The sequence below is a fragment of the Hyperolius riggenbachi genome, chromosome 10 (genome assembly GCF_040937935.1).
Source record: "Hyperolius riggenbachi isolate aHypRig1 chromosome 10, aHypRig1.pri, whole genome shotgun sequence".
NCBI classification, from domain to species: Eukaryota; Metazoa; Chordata; class Amphibia; order Anura; family Hyperoliidae; genus Hyperolius; species Hyperolius riggenbachi.
Genome location: NC_090655.1, coordinates 125,122,751 through 125,145,385, shown reverse-complemented (window position 1 = coordinate 125,145,385; position 22,635 = coordinate 125,122,751). Strand labels below are relative to the sequence as shown.

Genomic DNA, 22,635 nt, shown 5'->3' with positions numbered 1-22,635 from the left:
AGTTGTGGGCGTGGTTTATTTACTTTATAGGGAATTAGAGTATTAAAACAAAAAGAAAAAAGTATTTGGCTTGAGGAATGCCCTATAAACAATAGGAAAGGAACACAATTATGCAATGAGTTAAAGTTCACCTCGGATCCATTTTAAGTTCCCTTGATTTTGTGTGTTACATCAAATATAAAACACAGTATATATGATAAACACCTCCACTCCTTCTGTTAACCTATTTAATGTCAAACTGAAACAATGGGTGTCTCCATGACTTAAACATAAACACTCCTTATGGTACACCTGATGAACTAATATTTTTTGGGGTTACTTTAAAGTTGGCAAAAGTTTTCCACTGTGACCGGGTCACAACCAACCAACATGAGGATTTGTGTAAAGTTGGTGACATAGTGGTTGTGCTGTTGCAGTCTGCATGCTTGCCCGCAAATAAAATTATCTTTGCAATAATCTGCCATGCCCCAAGCAAGGTGGCAACGTTCGCAGATCTCTTATCTACCGAAGTTGGCCAAATGCCATAGTAACTTTCTTATAAGTATAATACATGGCTTGGATACATGTAAGCTATCGGTTCCAGACCTGTGTTAATGTAAATCCAAGGTATTAACCACCTGAGCGGTCTGGACGAGCTGAGCTCGTCCAACACCGCCGGAGGTCGCCGCTCAGGCCCTGCTGGGCCGATTTTAATCAAATAAAAAGCAGCACACGCAGCCGGCACTTTGCCAGCCGCGTGTGCTGCCTGATCGCCGCCGCTCTGCGGCGATTCGCCGCGAGCAGCGGCGAAAGAGGGCCCCCCTAGCCGCCTGAGCCCTGCGCAGCCGGAACAAAAAGTTCCGGCCAGCGCTAAGGGCTGGATCGGAGGCGGCTGACGTCAGGACGTCGGCTGACGTCGATGACGTCACTCCGCTCGTCGCTATGGCGACGATATAAGCAAAACAAGGAAGGCCGCTCATTGCGGCCTTCCTTGTTTATTCTGGGCGCCGGAGGCGATCGGAAGATCGCCTCCGGAGCGCCCTCTAGTGGGCTTTCATGCAGCCAACTTTCAGTTGGCTGCATGAAATAGTTTTTTTTTTATTTAAAAAAAACCCTCCCGCAGCCACCCTGGCGATTTAATCAGAACGCCAGGGTGGTTAAAGAACAGGTGTTTGGTCACAATTTAAAGTCTATTTATGTATTTACAATCTAGAAGGAAGATAAGACCTTATCTCCTGTCATATCTTCACTGTTACCAAGGTCTGCTTTACCCTGAACTTCATGATTCCTCTATTTTCAGTATATGCTTCAGATATTCAGATGGAGAACGTACAAGGAAGCATTACCGTATCACACAACTGCTAGTAGATTCTCTATAAGTACAAGAATATAGGGAGAAGGTACTTTCTAGAGTAGATCCAGAGACATCAGCGCAGAGCAGAGATCTAACTGTCATAACAGAGATTTGGAAGCCTTCCTTGCACACCAAGGGACACCTGGCAAAAATATATTTTTACTTACACTATCATACTTTATTTTAATGTAATAATTGTAGCTTAAGTTGGCTTTAGTATTTTGTTTGTTGACTTTGTCAGGTGACCTTAAAGTTAATTCAGACGGCCACTCAGGCTTGTAATACATTTTATGAATAGGGGCAATATCTGCACCAGAATCACATTTACTGATCTCTGCCCATTGTCCTGAATTGCTGTGTACTGCAACACATTATCCAAACATTATCTGTCAATGGAGAAGCTGATTCTGGAAAGACGGATGGATAGATGCGCTTCTCATTTCATTTTCAGTACTCAGTGTCTAGATATTTGTAGAGCAAAAATATATCCATTGTCCCATTCTGAAACTAACTAACCTTCAGCCTGTGTTTTCTGAGGTAGTCCAGCAAACCAAACAATGTGAAGCAAGCACCCAGGAGAGAACATTGATGTGCTCTGACTCACAGTGTCTCTGCACTCTCAGACACCACCTTGCACCATCTCCAGTTGAGTCAGCACCATCCTGACTGAGCGGCCAACCGAAACAGCGGGGCTGTCGCTGCTGTCACATATCATGCTGACTTTAATATAATAAAGAGCTTTTTGATATAAATACAAGGATGGTGCTGACTCAACTGGAGATGGTTTTCTGAGGTAGTGGCCTTTCCCATCTACCATCAGAAATTCCAGTGGCTACTCAGTTGGTCATGTGACTCTCCTCAGAGATACAGAAGTTAGCAACTTTTCTTCACAGCTGTCAGGCTTGTTTTATAAATGATGTTCAAGCAGATTATTTTTCTACAGTTATTTACGGGGACCTGTCCTACAATAATGACCAATATGAGAAGATTGTGTCAACAGCCTGGGGATGGTAACCCCTTGCCACTCAAGCCAACCAATCCCTGAGGAGATATTTCTTTGTCCTTTAAGACAAGCTTACTGTTAAACTTGGCTGTGTGCTATTGCTCCTTTTCTGGTGAGGGGACTTAACCTAAGATTCTGATTTCTGAACTGAATTTCTTCTGAAATTATAGGGATCTGCATTATTGCACTATTTTCAATAATCATAAAATGTTCTTATCTAAGTACGTAGATGAATTATGGAGGAGGGTAAGTTAGGTACCTGCTATGAGTGGCTGGCTGCCGTACTGCCCGTAGGGAGGGCCATGGTGAGTGAAGGAGCTGTACGTAGGTGTGGACGCATCAACCGTGAGGGCCATCTGGAAAGGCTGAAGATCAGCCAGCCCCGAGCTGGCCAGTGAAGAGGGAGTGAAGGGAGTTAGGGAAGCTTCATGAGGCTCTTGCTTTACATAGAGGTGAGAGGAGTAACTTTCTGTGAGGAAGAAGGAAATGGATGGACAGAGGACAGACAGACACAGGTCGGGTGGAACACAGAAAGAGAAAAAAAATATATGTATAAATGTAAATGGAATGATATAAACAAAATAAAAAGGGTTTAAATTAAGTAAAAAAAAATGGTGCTCTAATCCATCCCGCACCTTATCAGCTTTATCGCTTCTACACCATCTCCGATGTAACAAAATGTCACCTGTCATGTCACCTGTCATAGTAATCTTATCCAATCACTGTAAGTGCCACCAAAGTGGTAAGTAAACAAGTGCTTCCTACAAGCTAACCAAACTGGGAACTATACACCAATAAAATTGACCATTTGTAAACTACATTCATAAGGTAGCACTAAAAACACAATAAATGAACATAGATCTGTAAAAATCTAAATTGACAGAAAACATGGTTGCACTGAAAATAAATATGATACATCTAGTAACCCCTCCCAAAAATTACAGTTAGGTTACTCAATCACCATCTGCCTGTTTTGCCTTCTACATAAATCTCAACATTTTGAGGGAATAAAGTAGCTATCCAGTATGCTACGATTAGCTTTGTACTGACTGATGTAGTATAAACTATGGGGAAACTGGTCATGTGCTACTCATCTTCCGTCCCCTTCCTCCAACCATTTTCCCACTGCTGCTTGACATGATAAAGAACAGTCTTTCAGAGTCAATGTTTGATGAATAAAATGATTGAGGATCAATCAAGAGTGTTAGACTTTTTCATAGATTTTCAGTAGATTTTATGTCTCTATTAAACCTGATGTCTAATCTATTTAAACATTTGTCTATGGGCTAAGCCTCATACAAATGCTACACTTTTTCTCGGCCGAGATGACCCCAACAGGTGTCCCCAAAGGCCTGCTAAGAACATATGTCCGATCTTTCACTGTCAATTGGCGCACGTGTCCTCTATTCCCCTCCTCATCCCACCCACGGAAGCGTCTCCATCCTTCCTCCCACCATTGTCCCTCCTTTATAGACACAGACCGTGTCGCTCAGCAGTTGCCTTATGACACCACTCTACACCGTCAGCTGCAGGATCTTAAAGGGGAACTGAAGAAAGAGGTATATGGAGACTGTCATGTTTATTTCCTTTTAGACAATACTAGTTGCCTGGCAGCTCTGTTGATCCTCTGCCTCTAATACTATTAGCCATAGCCCCTGAACAAGCATGCAGCAGATCAGGTGTTTCAGTGGTTCAGACTTATAAGTCTGATCTGACAAGACTAGCTGCATGCTTGTTTCTGGTTTTAATCAGATACTACTGCAGAGAAATAGAACAGCAGGGCTGCCAGGCAACTGGTATTGATTAAAAGGAAATAAACATGACAGCCTCCATATACCTCTCTCTTCAGTTCCCCTTTAATGGCCGACACAAATTGTGGGCAAATATTATGTGTGTACGCATCTTAACCTTTGCTAAAATGTTTTGCAAATCATTTTATTATATAGCTCCTGATTTACTAAAGCACTAGACTTTTAACCCCTTGATATGGCGTTTGGTTGAAATTTATAGGATATGTAAAAATGAGAAGGAAAAATGCAAGAATAACAAGTTTTTCAACTAATTATAGCACTGATTTTGTGTGAGGTTAATAACGTTAGCGGTTTCAGCTGTTTTAGATATTTTCAGGTTTAAAGCTAAATACTTATTGCACAAAATGATTAAAACACTTTGCTTGCAGGACAATAGAATCATGAAACAGATTGTCTTAAAGACCTTTTAAACAATTGGAAACTTACATACAGCACAAAGGGCTTCGGTGTGAGATTAAAACCAAAAGCTATCTAAAAAAACAACACGCTTTGTAGCAAAAAACTAATACTGTACTACTCTATAAAGACAATGTTAAACATTTAAACCAAAAATCTGTACCTAAGGCAAATAAATGAGTCAGGTTTATGAAAGTTCAATGTCGTAACAGATAAACTGCATTTTTCTATAGAAAAATGAAACATTCTGTTCTTCTGCTGTCTGTAGATTAGAATATCCCATTAACCAATGATGGATGTGGAGTTTGACTAACTTGCTGAAACCAACCTAGATCTAGTATTTGCTTCTATTACGGGATTAGCCTGTGACCCATAAAACAGTTTATCTTAGAAGCAAATGATACATAGATTGATGGACAAATTGTGAGGTCTACATAAATGTTTCAAGGAGGGCCGTGTAATACAGATGTTACTGTCTCTTATCCTAATCTGCAAAACATGCTCTAACAGCAGGGTGGTAGAAACCATACTAACCCATTTAAACCAAATAGCAGTTTTTCATTCTACTGATAATATAAATGTATAAATGGAAACTGGACACTATCCGCAAAAATAACATGTCCCATCTACACAATATAAGTCAAATATCAGTGATGTTGAATAACACCGAGCAACCAATTAGCTCTGGTCTAGCTAAATCTTTTGCTGAGTGCTGGTATCTGATTGGTTGCTATGCATCACTACACATAAATTGCTCAGTCACCTCTCTCACAATGTTATGAGTCAGATTTGTACTAAAAGGATATTCTCAGTATCTTTCATCTTAAACCACTGGATTAAAAATAAACCCACTCGATTGACCAACATGGCTTCTCTGATTTCTGAGAATGGGACGTGACCTCCTGTATTCCTCCTCACAGATTTAGCCATTGCCACTTGGCACCTGTGATAAATGCAAGGCTCCAGAATGCTGATGTAGTCATCCTGTAAGTTCCATCACTACAATTGATTCTCCCTTGAAATATAACAAGTGGATTTCGTAGGGCAGAGAAGACACCCAAGAACTCTTTAACAAGGCAGTTTAATTTACCAAATTATATTATTATGTTATTTCCTGCTGGCAGCTCTTATTGGATCTGCACATTTTAAATTATTTTGTCAAATAAAACGATTGAAGTTGGAAATATGATTCTGGAGAAGAGAAAGCACAGAAAAAAAAATGTGAAAAAGGCGCCAGTGCTACCGGCCTCTAATCCAACCATGTATGGTATAAATGTGCTCAGGATACGTAATTAGATTATCTACTAATAGCAAGACACGAAAACATCTCTCACCTTGACAAAACTATCTGGTACGCTTGTACTTCCTTTCCCTATAATAAACGCGCCATGAATCATTCATCTTTAATAGATTATGCAAATAGAAGGGCATAAAATCAACAATGATCAATAACGCCAGGAGTTTAATTACTCGTAAAAAAATAAATAAAAAACATTAAAAAAAAAACATCAGAAAATTCTGCATGGGTCCTCCACCTTTTTTTTTTTTTTGGCTAATGACGCCATTATTCCAAAAACTGGAACATAGCCTAAGTGGAGGAAAATAAGTTTACCCACCCCCTCCTTCTTTAATCTTTTTCCCTTAATCTGTCCTTTAAAATGTTTACCTTCATTACTGTTGGTAAACAGCGCTGAGTGCTAATGAGTGTTTCTACGCTCCTCTATTCACTGATTGAAATCCTGCATACAGATGAACATGTTACTGTTTAGATGCCACCTGGGAATGGCATGCTGAGCCTGCAATGAACTTTCCCCACTCTTGGGCTGAGATGGATCAGGCAAATGCACTTCTGCAGTACTGGAATGTATAACTGGCAACTCTGGTGGGTGTCGATTGTTGCTAATGGTGGTTGGACTCAATTGTTTTTTTTAATCATTATTGTACTCTTAAGCTTTATGCACACTTTAGATTTCCCTTGGCCAAAACAATTATTCAGAATTCTCTCAGACAAAGCGAATCTAGAGTATATACATGTGTTCCTCAATGACTTTGGCAAGGCCGTAAGTGATACAATGGGCTGGTTTCACAAAGCAGTGCTAACTGTTAGCACGCCTGTGAAAACCCCCTTAGCACGTCTAAACGAGTTTTCGCACGTAAAACTTTACGCGCGCAAAACTTTATGCGCGTTAAACTTTACGTGCGCACCGCACAGAGCGCAGGGCGCTCCGCGCAAAGTGCCCATTAAAGCCTATGGGACTTAGTGCGCATAAGACTTTGCGCACGTAAAACTTTGCGCACGCAAAGTTAGCGCGCGATCTGATTGAGAAATCCGGTGCTAACCTACTTAGCACCCTGCTTAGCACGTCTAAAGACTTTAGACGTGCTAAGTAGGTTAGCACCGCTTTGTGAATCAAGCCCATTGTGTTGGTGCAGTAAAGGAGCCCATTAATGGTACAATATTTTCCTCAGGTGCGATCATCAGATTTTTACAATCCAATTGTCCAGAAAACCATGCAGTATGTGGAGAGAATCATCATGAAATGATTGTATGATCGATTGGAATACAGAGTTTTGTGGATTGGAATGTTGAATTTTATGAATGTATCTGAAAAGAGAAAGTTGACCCATTTAAGGGAACAATCAATAACTATCTTCCGATTGCTTGGGATTAGGTATGGTCAATGAGATGCTAATAATTTCGAGTTGATCCAGCATTATGCAAATATTGTATGCAAATTCATGCAGCTTAAAAATGAACCAAATAAATCCTGCTCAGGTAAAATTCGATTGGTCCATTTTCAAGCTGCATAAATTTGCATACAAAATAATCCTGCATCAACTCAATAGTATTTGAATCTCATTGACCATCCCTACTTGTTATCCTGCAAATCTGATTGAATGATTGCATCTTAAGAAAATATTGTATCGTTAATGGGCACCCACCTTTACAATAAAGCTCTATTTTCCATTATTCTATTGAAGTTCCTCAGTGTGGCACCTGATTGGCAGAGATCCAAGCAAAATGTCTGTACAGGGATTGTTTTCGAAACAACCATGGAGAATCGTTTTGGGTGACAGAAATCTGAACATTGCTTAAGCACGGCTTTCTATACTGTAAAAAAAGCATGTGTCGATAGCGACATCTGCTTTTTGAATGGAAGCAGCCCAGCTTACATAAATACACAATGAATTGTGACCTTGGGTAATTCACCTTTCCCTCCTTATCAGTGGATCGTGACCTACTGCTGAACTGTAGCACATAATAACAGTCTGAATTATCATTACTCATTTAGCGCACTATTCCACCGCACTGTTCCACCAGTCCATACTTCCTGTCTTGATAGACACTGACCATCATCAGTGACAGTAGTAACATAACTCAGAAGGCGTGCGTGCCACCTTGAGAAACTGAAACGTCTAATGAAATAGTCGTGACATTCCACACATAGCGCTAAACCATAAAGACTTTCTTTATGGAAGGAATAGATCAACAGAAAACATTTAACTACAGAAGCCATTTTCAACTCCAAACAATATATATCAAGTGTAATTAGCACATCTCCTTTGCAATACTGCATTATTTGTTTGGGATAATCTACCGAACAACAGCTGCAACAACAACTCCGGTCTAGGAAACTGGATTATCACTAAAATGACACAGATAAAACAGACTAATGCCAGGATGGCTAAATTATATCATTGTTTGGAATAAACAGTCATTCTTTCTTACTATGAATGAGTGAAAAAGCATCCCATAGTTTTTATTTCCTGTGCCTGTTTGGCAGAGGAGGAGTTAGTAGCTGGAGAGGTGGGAAGAGCTAGCTTTGCTGGTCATTATTGGACATTTCAGAGAAATAAAGGATGCTTGTTTCACTTTGATAAAGCTTGTCTGAGAGAGCACAGAGGATTAGATAGATAGGCTTTTGGTGAGAGAGGTATGAAGTTTATGATAAAGTCCATCTCATGCAATTAGAAAATATGGGGGCACCGACCAGAACTGTGACCTACTGGTTTGTCATACCTCCCAATTTTTTGAGATAAGAAAGAGGGACACTTTAAGACATGCCCCTGCCACGCCTCTAAGATGTAGTGTTGTCATTGAAACCACAGTGGTCATTTCTATCCTCATTCGTTTTTCTTCATTTTAACATTTGAAAATAAGAAATACTGTATGTCTAATATGACTTCCGGGAGAGGTCCACTTTAATGGCTCTTCCTGAAATTTTCTGTTTCCAGTAACTTCCTAGTGGGGATGGTCAAAGAGACACTAATTATTCAGGGTTACATGCAAATGTAATGCAAATTGTACGCAGCTTGGAATTCGCACCAATCAGAATCCTGTGGATTCTGAACTGCCCACTTCTAATCTGGATTCAGTTTGCATCAGCTTTGTATTTAAGCCACAATTATTGGCATTTCATACTGCCTCAGTTGGGACCCTATCCTAAGACTTGGTACACATTATATTCAGTCATATTTGGCACTAGAAAAGCCAACGCAAGATGTTCTTTCAAATAATAGTATATTATTGTCCCCCTTTGTTGGCCTATCTCTAACCAATTCCCCTACTGTAAAAGCTCATACCCAATGCCTAACCCTAACCCCCCTCCCCCAACATAACCACCTTTTTAATACTGACACCTAACCTGACACTTAACTGACACTTAACTTATGTGCAGTGTTTCCACCATAGAGCAAAAGCTACATCAGATTTGTCCTCCAAATGTCGATGACCTGGTGTGTCATTTCCAGCTATACATCTGTCACAGCCCTGTGCTGATAGCCTGGCATGGCATTTTAGATACAGAACAGCCGCAAACCCCGTGCCCATATTACAGAAGTGCTATGAACAATTGATACGCCTTAGACTAGCAATTTGTCATTAGCTTTTAGTTCTGATTTCTTGGCCAAGTGAAACCAAACTTTACAATACAATAACTATATTCAACTAACAGTGGCTGGATAGTGTACTGGTTAAGGGCTCTGCCTTTGACATGGGCGACCAGGGTTCAAATCCTGGCTAGGTCAAGTGTCTATTCAGTAAGGAGTTCAAGGCAAGACTCCCTAACACTGCAGGGTGGCCTCTTGAGCACGTCCCAGTGGCTGCAGCTCCTGAGCGCTTTGAGTCCGACAGGAGAAAAGCGCTATACAAATGTTCAGAATATTATTATTATTATTATTATAAGCCAGACGAAGGCTGCAAGGCCGAAAGCTTGCTTAATTTTATTCATTTTTAGTTAGCCAATAAATGGTATCATCCTAGTTTAAAACTTCTTGCATATTCAAGTTATTACCCCCTTGATGATGGTGGCACCATAATAAGTTACCATGCTGCCTACCAAGCAAGTCGCAAGTAACTTTTCAGACAAACACATTCACTCTCTCTGTTTTGGTGTTCCCATTTAAATGAAGGGTTCCGGATACAATAGTGGATTCAGCTCCTTGCCTTAGAACTCTTAACAATAACAACACACAGACAGTTTTCTATACATAATAAAGTGCTAAAGTATTACAGTTAGAGTATTCCCATCACTTACCAGAGTAACTGAATATTTTTATTTGCGGTATGTACTGACTACACAATGGCTCTGGTTTACTTACACATCCCCAGATATCTCTGAATGTCGCTAATGGGGATATTATACGTTATTCACTAAACTTGGACAGAATTGCCTACTATTCAAAGACCTAACCTAATGTGGGTTATATTATTGAAATATAGCTTTGCTAAATGGTAAGTAAACTTGCTTTTCTGTGACCGCAGTCTTATGCAGGCAACTAGAGTGACATCTTCATGCAAATATACCCAGACTGTTGTGTACCTAAAAATATCTTGCCCTGTGGATGCTGCATGCCAATCCAATCACACAGCCACTAATTCACAAACCTTCCTCAGCAAATCCATTCCTAACCACTTAATATTAATAGCAGAGAGTGTTTAATTAATTTAGCCCAGGTTTGCTGGATCACTTATGATATTCTCACTGGAGATGCATTAGTAAATAAGGGCCAATGGCCCTTGTTTAATTCACTTTTTCACCTAAGTTTTCCTATAGGAGATCATTTTTCAACTTCTGTTTAAAATATCTTCAACACTCTGCAATTGAAAAAGTACCCAAAATAAGGTGGAAATCATAAAACAAGTGTGGCCATCCTGACCTCACACCCATAACAAATGTAGCCACAAAAACACCTGATCCAAAGTATAGTGCCTGTATCGGAGGAAGGGAAGGTTAGTAGACAGGCCCACCACAACTCTGGGCCCCATGTGACCGCAGTTGCTGCTCCCTTCTAGTTAAACTCATTTGGAACACAAGTCCAAAACAATGACGTATTTCTAGTTACATGCGCTTATTTATTTTTTCAAAAACTATGCTCTGTAGCAGCCTGAATTATTGGCTGGATTGTCCAAGAACTCCCTTCCTCCATGTTATACAATGGCCTCTGCATCAGTACACAGTCCACTTAATTGGGCAACATTTACACATTCTTTTAATAGTACAAGACCAATCAGTTATATGATCCATGACAAGTATTTTATTTATTTATTTTTATGCACTACGTTTTTGTGCCAACCGAGAAACCCAAACTATAGTTTCCGAGAATGTAGCCTGCGTTTCTTTATGCAGGAAACACTTTGTGCATGGTGACAAATACATTTTGAGCCTTACCTCATTGACATGGTGCAGCAAAGCTAGATGAACATACAGGCATGGCCAAACTGCTGACAATTTTGTGGTTGATTTGTGGAGAAGAGCAGTTTTTTTCATTAAGAGGTTTTATGCATCCTAATTTAAACGTTACGCGGTACATATTTGAGAAAGACCATGTCATCATGACTCTGGGTGAGACGTGCTGTAGTTAAATAAAGCTCAGCTTACCTGTTACCACTGGGTAGCTCTGAGGTCCTGACACATTTGTACCAAGGTCTGCGTTTCCAGAGGCTGATAAACTAGATTTGACTTCATCCAAGCCAGGGGTTAGGGCTGGAAGGGAGTATTCATTTGCCTAATCGTCAATAGGGAATGAGAGAAGACTTAGTGGAGGCCATAGGAGATTATGTACAACACACAAAGGGGGTTAAATGACAGTGTTGATGAATAGTCAGTGAGGGTGCTGTTGTGTCTATAGGACTGAGGCCTTTCAAGTGCAAAACACATAATGTACAATTTGTACAAAAGTGAAGGCAATTATATAAGAATTAGTCTGATGGTTCGTGTGTGTGTGTGTTCTGAGAGTAACTGATCTGTGTTAATATAATAGGTTATTATAATGTAGAATTTCTGTTACTACTTCAAACACATGAATGGATGGTAATCTTAGTTCTGTGACCACTCTGTTTCATGATCACCTATTCAGCCTTCCTTGATGCCTTATAGCCCTCTTTTAGGTGAAAGGCAAAAACCTTAGAAATACTCTCAAAGTTTTCAATGTAAATAATATCAGCCAAAAGTGGATGTTTCTTGTGTCATGTGATAAATTAGTTTTCATACAAATGTTAGAACAGCTAATGGATGCTAGGGGATGCTTATGCCATGGAGGTGTCAGCAGAGACCGGCCATTCCAGACTTCCAGGTCTGCTTAGATATAAAACATGGACACAAAAAAAGTCACCTGTCTTCCTAAATCATCAGCATTTGATTTTGTGAATGATGTGCTTCATTAAATACAAAGGAAGGACCACTCCCCCCGTCACCCTGGTCTCTTCTCCCTCTTCCTGTGCAGTGGGGTATGAAATTGGGGAGTGGGCCAGAGCACATGGCCAACAGAAGGGTGGGAGGGGGAGTCATTGAATTTGAAAGGGTGTTCTGTCCAAAACAATCTAGTAATTGCCTTCTTATTATGGTTTTCTCAGGGAGCAGACCTTGCTCTCTACAGCTGCCTTTTTAGTGGGATACTAAACAAGGGAAACCAAAAAGAGGAGGCAGGAAAAAAAACTCTGTCTGATTAATATTACATTAAATTAAAACTGATTTTCTGCTCTTTCTGGCCCCGTTTTCTCCTTCCACACCCCCACCTCTATGTCTGGATGCCACAGCCTAGTCATTTCCAATTCCTTTTCGTATTGATCTTCCTGTTGAAATCAGTTTCGTAATTAGCTGCAAATTAGGCCTTCTACTGGGGGTGAAGCTGCCCCCTGATTTATCACCGGAGTAATTCGCTGTGATCGGAGAGAAATTAAAATGAACTCAATTAGGCTTTAGATTTGCTTTATGGCCCCTACTTTAAGTTTCAGGGGGAAAAATGACTGTGCTGGCGTTTAATAGTCTAATGAAAGTAAATAAAGGTTATCCATTGTAATAAACTCGGGGACTCTGGGACAAGAAAATATACTCACACACATAGCTTCTCTTCAGCTCTTATGCTAGAGTTTGGGTGTTTTCTAATGTTTTTAATTTTTCATGTTTTATTAAGACCAACAGCCTTTAAGATAAAGTTGTAAAGCAGGACAGCGGATGTGGAGGTGGATGAGACAGAGCAGTTCTAAGATTTAGTCCTAGCTCAGTGGTAATTAGGGAACTAATAGTATTATGTCGGTAGGGTGATATTCTGTCTCAGTCCTTAATGGTATCTGGCAAGCAGTGGCACAATTACTGCACTTAGATGTAATCTCTACTCTAGAGACACTTACAGGGCACATTAAAAAATAAATGGTGTGTGTGTGTGTGTGTGTGTGTGTGTGTGTGTGTGTGTGTGTGTGTGTGTGTGTGTGTGTGTGTGTGTGTGTGTGTGTGTGTGTAGGTGTGTGTGTGTGTGTGTGTGTGTGTGTGTGTAGGTGTGTGTGTGTGTGTGTGTGTGTGTAAATACACATACAGTAATTATGTTGGGATGACATCTTCCAGAGCACTTTACAGAGTGCATAGTCATGTTGTCACAGTACATAGTCAAATCAGAGGGGCTCACAATCGAATTCCAGTGTTCCTAGGGGGAACCCACATAAACACAAGGAGAATATACACTCTCCATGCAGAAATTCAGATATGAACTGGCCACTATAGCGCTGCAACATAAGAGTGCTAACCGCTATGCAAACATGCAATAAATATATCTGGGCCTTTGCACGTAACATCATTTCTTAATGATCATCTCTGTGTATGCGTTTATTGGTGATCATTAGCAGAAAATGAGAAAATGTCCTGCTGGGAGACAATTGTGTTTGATCTTCCAAGGAGATCGCCAGGTAGAGTGTGTTTTTGTTGCTCTGGTCACATGATGTGGAACAGAGAAAACACATTCACTTTTCGTCATCTTCCCTCCAGAGGGCAGCAGAGCGGCTGCAGCAATGAACGGGGAATTTTTTTTTAAATTAATGATTACCACTATGAGAACACACTGTGAGCAAAGGTAATCATTAAATGCTATGACACTAATGATCTAAAACAGGGGAAGGAGAATGAAAGAAGACTATACAGGCCATCATCCTCTAGTTTCCAGTGAAGAAAACCTATTGAAGTGATTGTAGGCTAGCATAAGAGTTTTTAGCACAGAACTGAAATGCATAAGGCACCCTAACCCTAACCTTCCAATTTACAGCATAGTAGTACATTTGACTTCACTGTGTCAAACACGCCCTTTGGAGCAGAAGCCCAACTAAATGTACAACCCCTGTTTCTACATAACTGGTGCCACAAAAGAGGAGTGGGGTTTGGAGTGAGCACCATCACTAAGGTTTCAGAATTGCAAGTAATCATTAAATGAGCTATGGCTGTAACAGTGGAGCACATGCATTCTTGCTGACCACTGTCAGGGATGTTGTTGGGCAGTGAGCTTGCGCACAAACATGAAGGATCAACCCAACTTTGCACTGGTGTTTACATCTATAGGTGACCAAGGCCTAGCAAAAAAATGCTAGAACAAATTTATCTTAGTGGCAACAAGAACAATCGGGCAAGCTTTTCCAAACCATCTGTCTGATCTTTTGTTTTTCTTGACCTGTCTGTGGGTGCATAATATATATAAGATGGTCAACTAATCCGACCAAAAAGTCCATCAGAAGTCTGAGATCACTTTCAGGTATTGGAAATAAGAAGAATGCTGGCAAACAGAGCTGTTATACAAAATTAAATAAATCACCTCCTGGATAAGGTCTTCAAAGCTCATAGTTAGGAATGTTTCCCTTGTAATTATATTCCATCAGATTAACATTGCTGGTGGAGCTAAACACATTTTTGGCATAACATAAAGCAAGATATGCAATAGGCAGCAGGAACCAATCAGAACTCAGTTTTCTTCACTCTGTCCATTTATAAGCTAGTTTTCTAGTTGATCACCATGCCTTACTGCACCACCTTGGACTATGGACTTCGTCAATTAATAAATTATATGTTTTTTTTTGTGACATCTGTTCCTTTTAGTTACCTGTTCTGATTTAATGTGTTCAGAAGTTTGAAACACGTCAGGATAAGATGGGCGTTCAAACACTCGATCTAACGCCTCCAACTGTTGCTGGGTGAAGTTGTCTGCTCGTAAATGTTTCCGTAAGCTCTCTACACTGCTCTGGGAGTCTCCATTTGGACCAGAACCATCAGATCCATCTGTATTTAAAATAGAGAGAGATCAGCAGTGAGAAATGTGGATAGTCTTATTCTAGCGCAAAGCAATTTTACATAGAGCACAATGAACCGCCCATTCACACTAACGTGACTGAAACTGCAGGTCAATGAGACCAGTGAATTTCAGACAGGGTTTAAGTGTACAGACAAAGAGGTTGATTAACAAAGCTGATGTTAGGAATTATTCCTTCTTGTCTGTCTTAAGGCTTGGTTCACACGTGAGCCAAGAAATGTGCACTTTTTGGCCGTTTTATAGATTGGCAAATAGACATGATGACGGATCCTATGATATTAATAGGATCTGTTTTCACATGTCAGTTTGCAACTGATTCATTGGATCTGTTGTGGTCAGCAGAATGCAAAGTCCCGACCTGCACAATTTTTCCAGACAAACGGATATGTTCCCATAGAGTCCATATATATATATTTTTTAAATGCCCACCTCGGGTTCTCTTTAAGGTGAGACTATCCATGAGACACATTTTGTGAATCAACCCTAACGTTTCTTTGGAGCACATCTGTCACTGCAATCTGTGTAGAGCATATCTGAGCTTCTGTAGTCTTGAGATGAGAGCAAGGACACTACTCAATATTAGGCAGTGGTTGAATGCACCATTGCAAATAGTTTAGCGATTGGTAAATTGAGTAAGCATGAATTAACTTAAAGAGGTACTCCAGCCAGGCAGGTAGAGACACAATAGTCTGGCATGAGCTCATCAAGGTCCAGTATTTTCCCCAAGTTGACATGACAGGCAGTAATTTAGATTTTTAGTCTAGCTAAATGTACCATCACTTGTGAAACCAAAGGGAAGCAGGACACAGGAACACTAGAAATACTATAGCCTATATCTAAGGACCCCTAGCAGTTTCTCTATGAAAGTAAATGGAGAGTTTACAGATCAAACAAAAAGCTTGGCTAGTGATTTGAAATGGTATTGTCCTTAGGAGCACTGAAAACTGACGCTTGGATCTGTAATGAAATATATTACTATTCTTGATTTGCTTGTCTTGCAAAATGCAACCCTACCTTCTTCAATGTTTACTTTTATCCAAAATAAAATAAAATAAAATAAAAACTCTCGGTGCTCTGTTTACAAATGTTATCCACTAGGCAACAATAGGTATGCTAACGATTATACGGGTCAATTTAACCCTGTGGAAGCATTGGGAACAGTTTCAAAGCACATTATTCAAGCAGAGACGGTAGGGATGAGCGTAATGACCTAATTACGAATTTCCGAAATTTCGTGACATTACTACAATTACGATTTTAGCAGTAATCGAAATTTCGTAATTTTCGCAAATTACGCAAATTTTCGTAATTACGATTACGAAATTTAGTATTTTAAAGTTTGCAAAGGTTTCTATCCCTCTAGATGCCTTCGTAATCGAAATTTCACTCCCGTAATGACGAATTTCGTGTCTCCAACCGAAATTTTACTGTTTCAGGTTTGTAAGGGTTTCTATCCCTCTAGATGCCTAAAATGAATAGCACAGCCAGCCTCCTCCTCCTCCTCCTCCTCCTCCTCCTCCTCCTCCTCCTCCTCTCTCCAGAGATCTGTAGTACTTCAAAACCATACTCACATTCATGACATGTCCAGGGATCAAACCCAGGCCAACCACATGGAAGACAGCTATGCTCACCACCATACCACCAAACACACACTAAATAGACTGCTAACCTAAATCTTACTTGTAGACAGTCATATGAGACACATGCTGGGTGCAGGGCTTTGTGATTGGACCATGCGATAGAGTGAGGTGCAAAAATGAAATCATGCCTAGCAGAGGATGGTTTCACAGTGCTAAATGCTAGGCTGGCTGTGGTGCAATTGGTTAGTGTGTCTGGCTGGTAACAGCAAGGTTACAGGTTCGATTCCATCCAGGCATGTCTTTTCCTTTTGCGTTCAACAGTTGTCCAAACAGAGTCAACAGAGCCCCAGATAGCCATGTAGAGTTAGGTCACTGCTAGCCTGGCTGTGGTGCAATTGGTTAGTGCGTCTGGCTGGTAACAGCAAGGTTACAGGTTCGATTCCATCCAGGCATGTCTTTTCCTTTTGCGTTCAACAGTTGTCCAAACAGAGCCAACAGAGCCCCAGATAGCCATGTAGAGTTAGGTCACAGCTAGCCTGGCTGTGGTGCAATTGGTTAGTGCGTCTGGCTGGTAACAGCAAGGTTACAGGTTCGATTCCATCCAGGCATGTCTTTTCCTTTTGCGTTCAACAGTTGTCCAAACAGAGCCAACAGAGCCCCAGATAGCCATGTAGAGTTAGGTCACAGCTAGCCTGGCTGTGGTGCAATTGGTTAGTGTGTCTGGCTGGTAACAGCAAGGTTTGATTCCATCCAGGCATGTCTTTTCCTTTTGCGTGCGCGCGCTGCGCCATTGAACCCCATGGGGTATTTTGCGTGCGTAAAACTTTACGCATGCAAAACTTTGTGCTCGGTGTTTGGACAACTGTTGAACTCAAAAGGAAAAGACATGCCTGGATGGAATCGAACCTGTAACCTTGCTGTTACCAGCCAGACACACTAACCAATTGCACCACAGCCAGGCTAGCTGTGACCTAACTCTACATGGCTATCTGGGGCTCTGTTGGCTCTGTTTGGACAACTGTTGAACGCAAAAGGAAAAGACATGCCTGGATGGAATCGAACCTGTAACCTTGCTGTTACCAGCCAGACGCACTAACCAATTGCACCACAGCCAGCCTAGCATTTAGCATTGTGAAACCATCCTCTGCTAGGCATGATTTCATTTTTGCACCTCACTCTATCGCATGGTCCATGGTCCAATCACAAAGCCCTGCACCCAGCATGTGTCTCATATGACTGTCTACAAGTAAGATTTAGGTTAGCAGTCTATTTAGTGTGTGTTTGGTGGTATGGTGGTGAGCATAGCTGTCTTCCATGTGGTTGGCCTGGGTTTGATCCCTGGACATGTCATGAATGTGAGTATGGTTTTGAAATACTACAGATCTCTGGGGAGAGAGAGAGAGAGAGAGAGAGAGAGAGAGAGAGAGAGAGAGAGAGAGAGAGAGAGAGAGAGAGAGAGAGAGAGAGAGAAGGAGGAGGAGGAGGAGGAGGAGGAGGAGGCTGGCTGGCTGTGCTATTCATTTTAGGCATCTAGAGGGATAGAAACCCTTACAAACCTGAAACAGTAAAATTTCGGTTGGAGACACGAAATTCGTCATTACGGGAGTGAAATTTCGATTACGAAATTTTAAATTACGATTTGAAAATTAATTACGAAATTACGAATTTGGGTCGTAATGTTAAATTTCGCATTCGTAATAAAAGCAGTTCGAAATTTCGAAAATTTCGGCTCATCTCTAAGAGACGGGCACAGACTGCAGTTTGTTTGCTATCAGTATAAACACAGTGTAAAAGGTTATACCTCAAATTAGATAAAAAATTAGATTAACTCTGTGGGCCATATACAATTCACTTTTTCTCCTGAGTTGTCTCCCAAGAGATATTTTTTCATCTTCAATTTTAAATAACTTTTTAGCAATTTGCAATAGAAAAATTACCAAAAAGTAGGTGGAAAAGTACTGTCAAGTGTCAAAATCATTTACAAGTCATGAAAATATCACCTAGGAGAAAACTCGGGTGAAAAACTGAATTGCATATGGCCCTATATCTAAAAAAAGGGGGAAAAAAATAATGCAAATATAGTCCACCATTGATCAGTCCAATCACCGTAAGCTAATATTTGAGTATGATTACGTTACCACCCTAAAGGGAACCTAAACTGGGCAAAGGAACATACCCAAGGCTTTTTCCAGCCCCCTGCGGCCGTTCTCTGCCCTCACCATGCTTCTGCGATGCTCCAGTCACCCGCAGTGCCGCTCTGCCAGCTGTGTTTGTGGCCCTGGTTCGCACAACCTCCTGATCGTGCTCCTGTTCGCATGGGCAGCGTGTAAATTTTTTTACTGCACATGCACAGAATGCTGCCGGCAGCAGGAGCGCGATCAAGGATGCACGTGGTGAGCGACATGTATGCACAGTGGCTGCTAACTCGTTGAGCCGGCCAACTGACAGAGGGGCATTGCAGGTGACTGGAGCATCACAGAATCACGGCATGGGCACAGAGAGACTGCAGGGGGCTGGAAGACGCCCCAGGTAAGGTAAACTGCTGTTTCATTCAATTTAGGTCCCCTTAAAGCGGAATATAACCCTGCATTTCAACTTTGCTCTAAAACATTATTTACAGCATATTATATGCAAAAAGCATTTTTTTTTTACTAGACCAGCATTGGAAGGCTTAAACACAGAGATTTAAAGTTCTGTGGAGAGATATGCAGAAGTTCAGATTCTATTTAGTTGAATGTATCTATTGATAAATGTTACACACTCTTTGGCTGTCCTCCAGTTCCTTCTCAGTCAGAGAGAGTGAGTCACATTCAACACTTAGATACATTTATGTAAACAAAATGTATCTATGTCAGCTTCGGATGCGTCTGCAGAAATCTCCAGGAACTTTGAAGCTCTGTGTAACCCTTTCAATGCTGGTCTACTAAAAAAAAAATGCTGGTTGCATATAATATACTGTAAATAATGTTTTAGAGCAAAGTTGAAATGCAGGGTTATATTCCGCTTTAAAGGAGCCTTAAATTGATTGGAATAGGAAGGCTGCCAAGTAGTGTTGGTGTTCGAATTTGAAACCACGTGATTTGGAACCCGAACATATGCATTCTGCACCATTTCAGCACTAAACAGCATGGTGGGATGACTTGCTGAAATGGTTACGAATACATATGTTTGGATTCCCAACCACGTGGTTCCGAATTTGAACTTCATACTGCCAAGTTTATTCCGCTTAGAAAGATCCATTCACCTTGCTTCCATGATTAATTTAAAAAAAAAAGAGAGACCCAGCAATGGTATCTATATTCCACTCACTTCCGGACAGTGGTGTAGATAAAGAGCTTTGGGCTCCAGTGCAAATTTTACATTTGGCCCCTCAAGAACTCCATACATAACAACTGATACAGCGTAACAAAACCTGCCACGGACAACCACAGTATCAGAGGTGCAAGGAGGGGATGGGGAACAGTTTATTAATGATTACTACTAACCAAATCATCTATACAAGTGATTATTACCACCACCGGACCAATAAAAAGCTAATACTGTGGGTGATGGATGGCCCTTCAGTCCCCTCTGTCTCTGGCCCAAGGGCCCCGGTGTGGTTGCAACCTTTGCATCCCCTATTTCTAGGCCACTGCTTCCGGCACATTTTAGCTCTTCCGTACAGTACTCTGCCTCCATTTTTTTCACATATTGTGCCTCACATCTTAAATAGGGGAAATTATCATCATGAGGACTTCCGTTTACTTGAAGTAAACAGTGATGCCTCTGAGGCATGAGGCACAAGATATCACATGCTTAGCAATAACCGTTCTTCCTGTCAGTGTTATTGTCTCCACCGTGAATGAATAAATAGGAAGGGAGGAGCTGGCAGGGTATATATTGGTCATCTCTCCATGCAGAAATGTGTATGCCTGATAGGTCATCTGGCTAACTAATCCCGAGCTGCAGTCTTTCTCAGTTACAGCCCTGGAATAAATGCCTGTAACAGACAGGAAGACTTATTACAGCATTGTGTATTAGATTTTATAGTATAAATTCCATCTGCAGGACTAGTCTTCTCCCATTGTTTTCCAGTGGGAATATTGCTGGAGATTACATTAAAGCCGATAAATCTTATTCTTTGCAGGTGATTGTGGGATATGATATAATCAATACTACATTATATACCATGGAGCAGTATCCTTCATAAGCTAATGTAAAATATCAGATATTGATTAGAGGAAGTGCACAGTGTTTTGCCCGACCCGTAATAGAGCATCATGTTAATTCCTAGTAGTTGCAACAGACCTTGCCTTTCTCTTCACTGGCTTTATGTTTAGCCAATGTTCTGCAAATGGTCATATAACCAATGTATTACATATTCTCTTCATAACTATCTTTTCATTTCCATAATTTTCACACTGCTACAATGGACTGGCCCCATCCGCCAGTCAACAGAAGAACAATGTCTCATTGAAATATCGAGAACCACTTTGTAATCTGTAGCCAAAAAGGAAAAATCTGACAGCACAGCTAGTGCTTTTAGTACAGCACTGCCCTGGCTGTTTTATTTGCTGATACAGGCACTTTCCATTAAGCAGTGGTGTGCAGTTTGCACTTGTTGCTAGCGCCTGGTATTCGGGGCCAGTTCAATCTAAAAGTGCTCTGGGACATTTCACCAACCAGTCTTTCCTGTGAGTACAAAGCTGTTTCTGCCCATCTCCTCTCTATGTAGAGTACAACAAGTATACAAACATTATAACATAGTTACATAGTTATAATGTATCATTGCCTCCATATTCAACCTTTATTCTGACATGCAGGTTGGGTGGCCATTGAGGAAAAGCTAATGAACATACAAGGCCCCTCCTCTTTGAGCGGCAGCCAACAAATAGAAATAGGGGATGTGATTGCACAGGGACCCAACAGGAACAATCCTTTCAGCTGCTGTATTAGTTTTTCATTAGTGCTATGTTAGCAATGATCACCTCTGTCAATAACAAACTATGTTCATCCCCTGCTTTAAACCTCTCTGACACGGTGGCTGTCCTTGGCAGGTTTTGGGTCTCCATATCATCTATAGAGTGCTTCAGAAAACCCAATGTAAAACTCGCACTGAGCCCATAGCTCCCTAGCTATCTAGTGGGCATGAGGCTCCTCCTTACCTCTATGATTGCTAAAATGAAGGAACTAGTGATAGAATGTGGGATTGTAGTGCGGGTTAGTCATCACTGTTGTGGAAGGGTCCCAAATGCTTGCTAACTCTTCCATCTTTGCTACAGAACCTGTAGAACTAGATATGAGAATGACATCTTCTGGAAATGGGCGTACTTTTTTAACTATTAGATATTATATTGCTTATCAATGGCATTGAGAGTGTTTTGCCAACAATCACTGTAGCCTTGCCTGGGCATAAAAGTTTGCAGTGTTGGCTGGCAAATGGCTAAAAAATCCACAATGAGGGACACAGGCATGGCCATTGCAATGTTGCCTTCTTTAATGTTGATACAAGAGATGTCTAGTTAATTTAAGGTCCGTCGCTGCTTACCACTATTTTTGTAAATCAGGCACATTATAAATACAATAAATAAATAATAAATAAATAAATAAAAGATGGAGGATTAGCACAACTGCCAGGCAAGTACTACTTTTCTTTTTCAAAGGCAATGAATAGGGCAGCCTCCATATTCCCTCTCAATTCAGGTTTCTTATAATATTATTTCTCTTACAACAACTTTTTGATTTTTGACTAAAGGAAAAAATGGAAAGGCCATACCCAATGTAAGAAGACTTATCTAGCTGCCCCATGAAATTTGCAGTTTTAGGCTGCTGCCTGCCTATTTTGCCTTTCCACAAATCAGGCTCCAAAAAAGGACAAATGACAGGAGAAAACGATGAACTCTGAAAGGTCAGTTTTTATACAGTATATTTCAAGCTGATAATGTAAAGCAAAGGTATGATTGGCTG

The 22,635-nt window shown here is 40.8% G+C and overlaps 1 protein-coding gene across 12 annotated transcripts in view; it reads right to left on the bottom strand.

Annotated features, from left to right (window-relative positions):
• Positions 1 to 22,635, bottom strand: part of PAX2 (paired box 2) — a 122,068-nt gene that overhangs the window by 14,159 nt on the left and 85,274 nt on the right. For 6 of the 12 annotated variants that reach the window (XM_068257909.1, XM_068257900.1, XM_068257903.1 and 3 more), the window contains exons 6-8: positions 14,903 to 15,078; positions 11,425 to 11,551; positions 2,596 to 2,805 (exon numbers count right to left, since the gene is read on the bottom strand). In XM_068257909.1, the coding sequence (XP_068114010.1) occupies positions 2,596 to 2,805; positions 11,425 to 11,551; positions 14,903 to 15,078 (513 nt within the window). The remainder of the gene's footprint in view (positions 1 to 2,595; positions 2,806 to 11,424; positions 11,552 to 14,902; positions 15,079 to 22,635) is intronic. The other 6 variants (XM_068257910.1, XM_068257905.1, XM_068257904.1 and 3 more) reach the window with 2 other exon arrangements.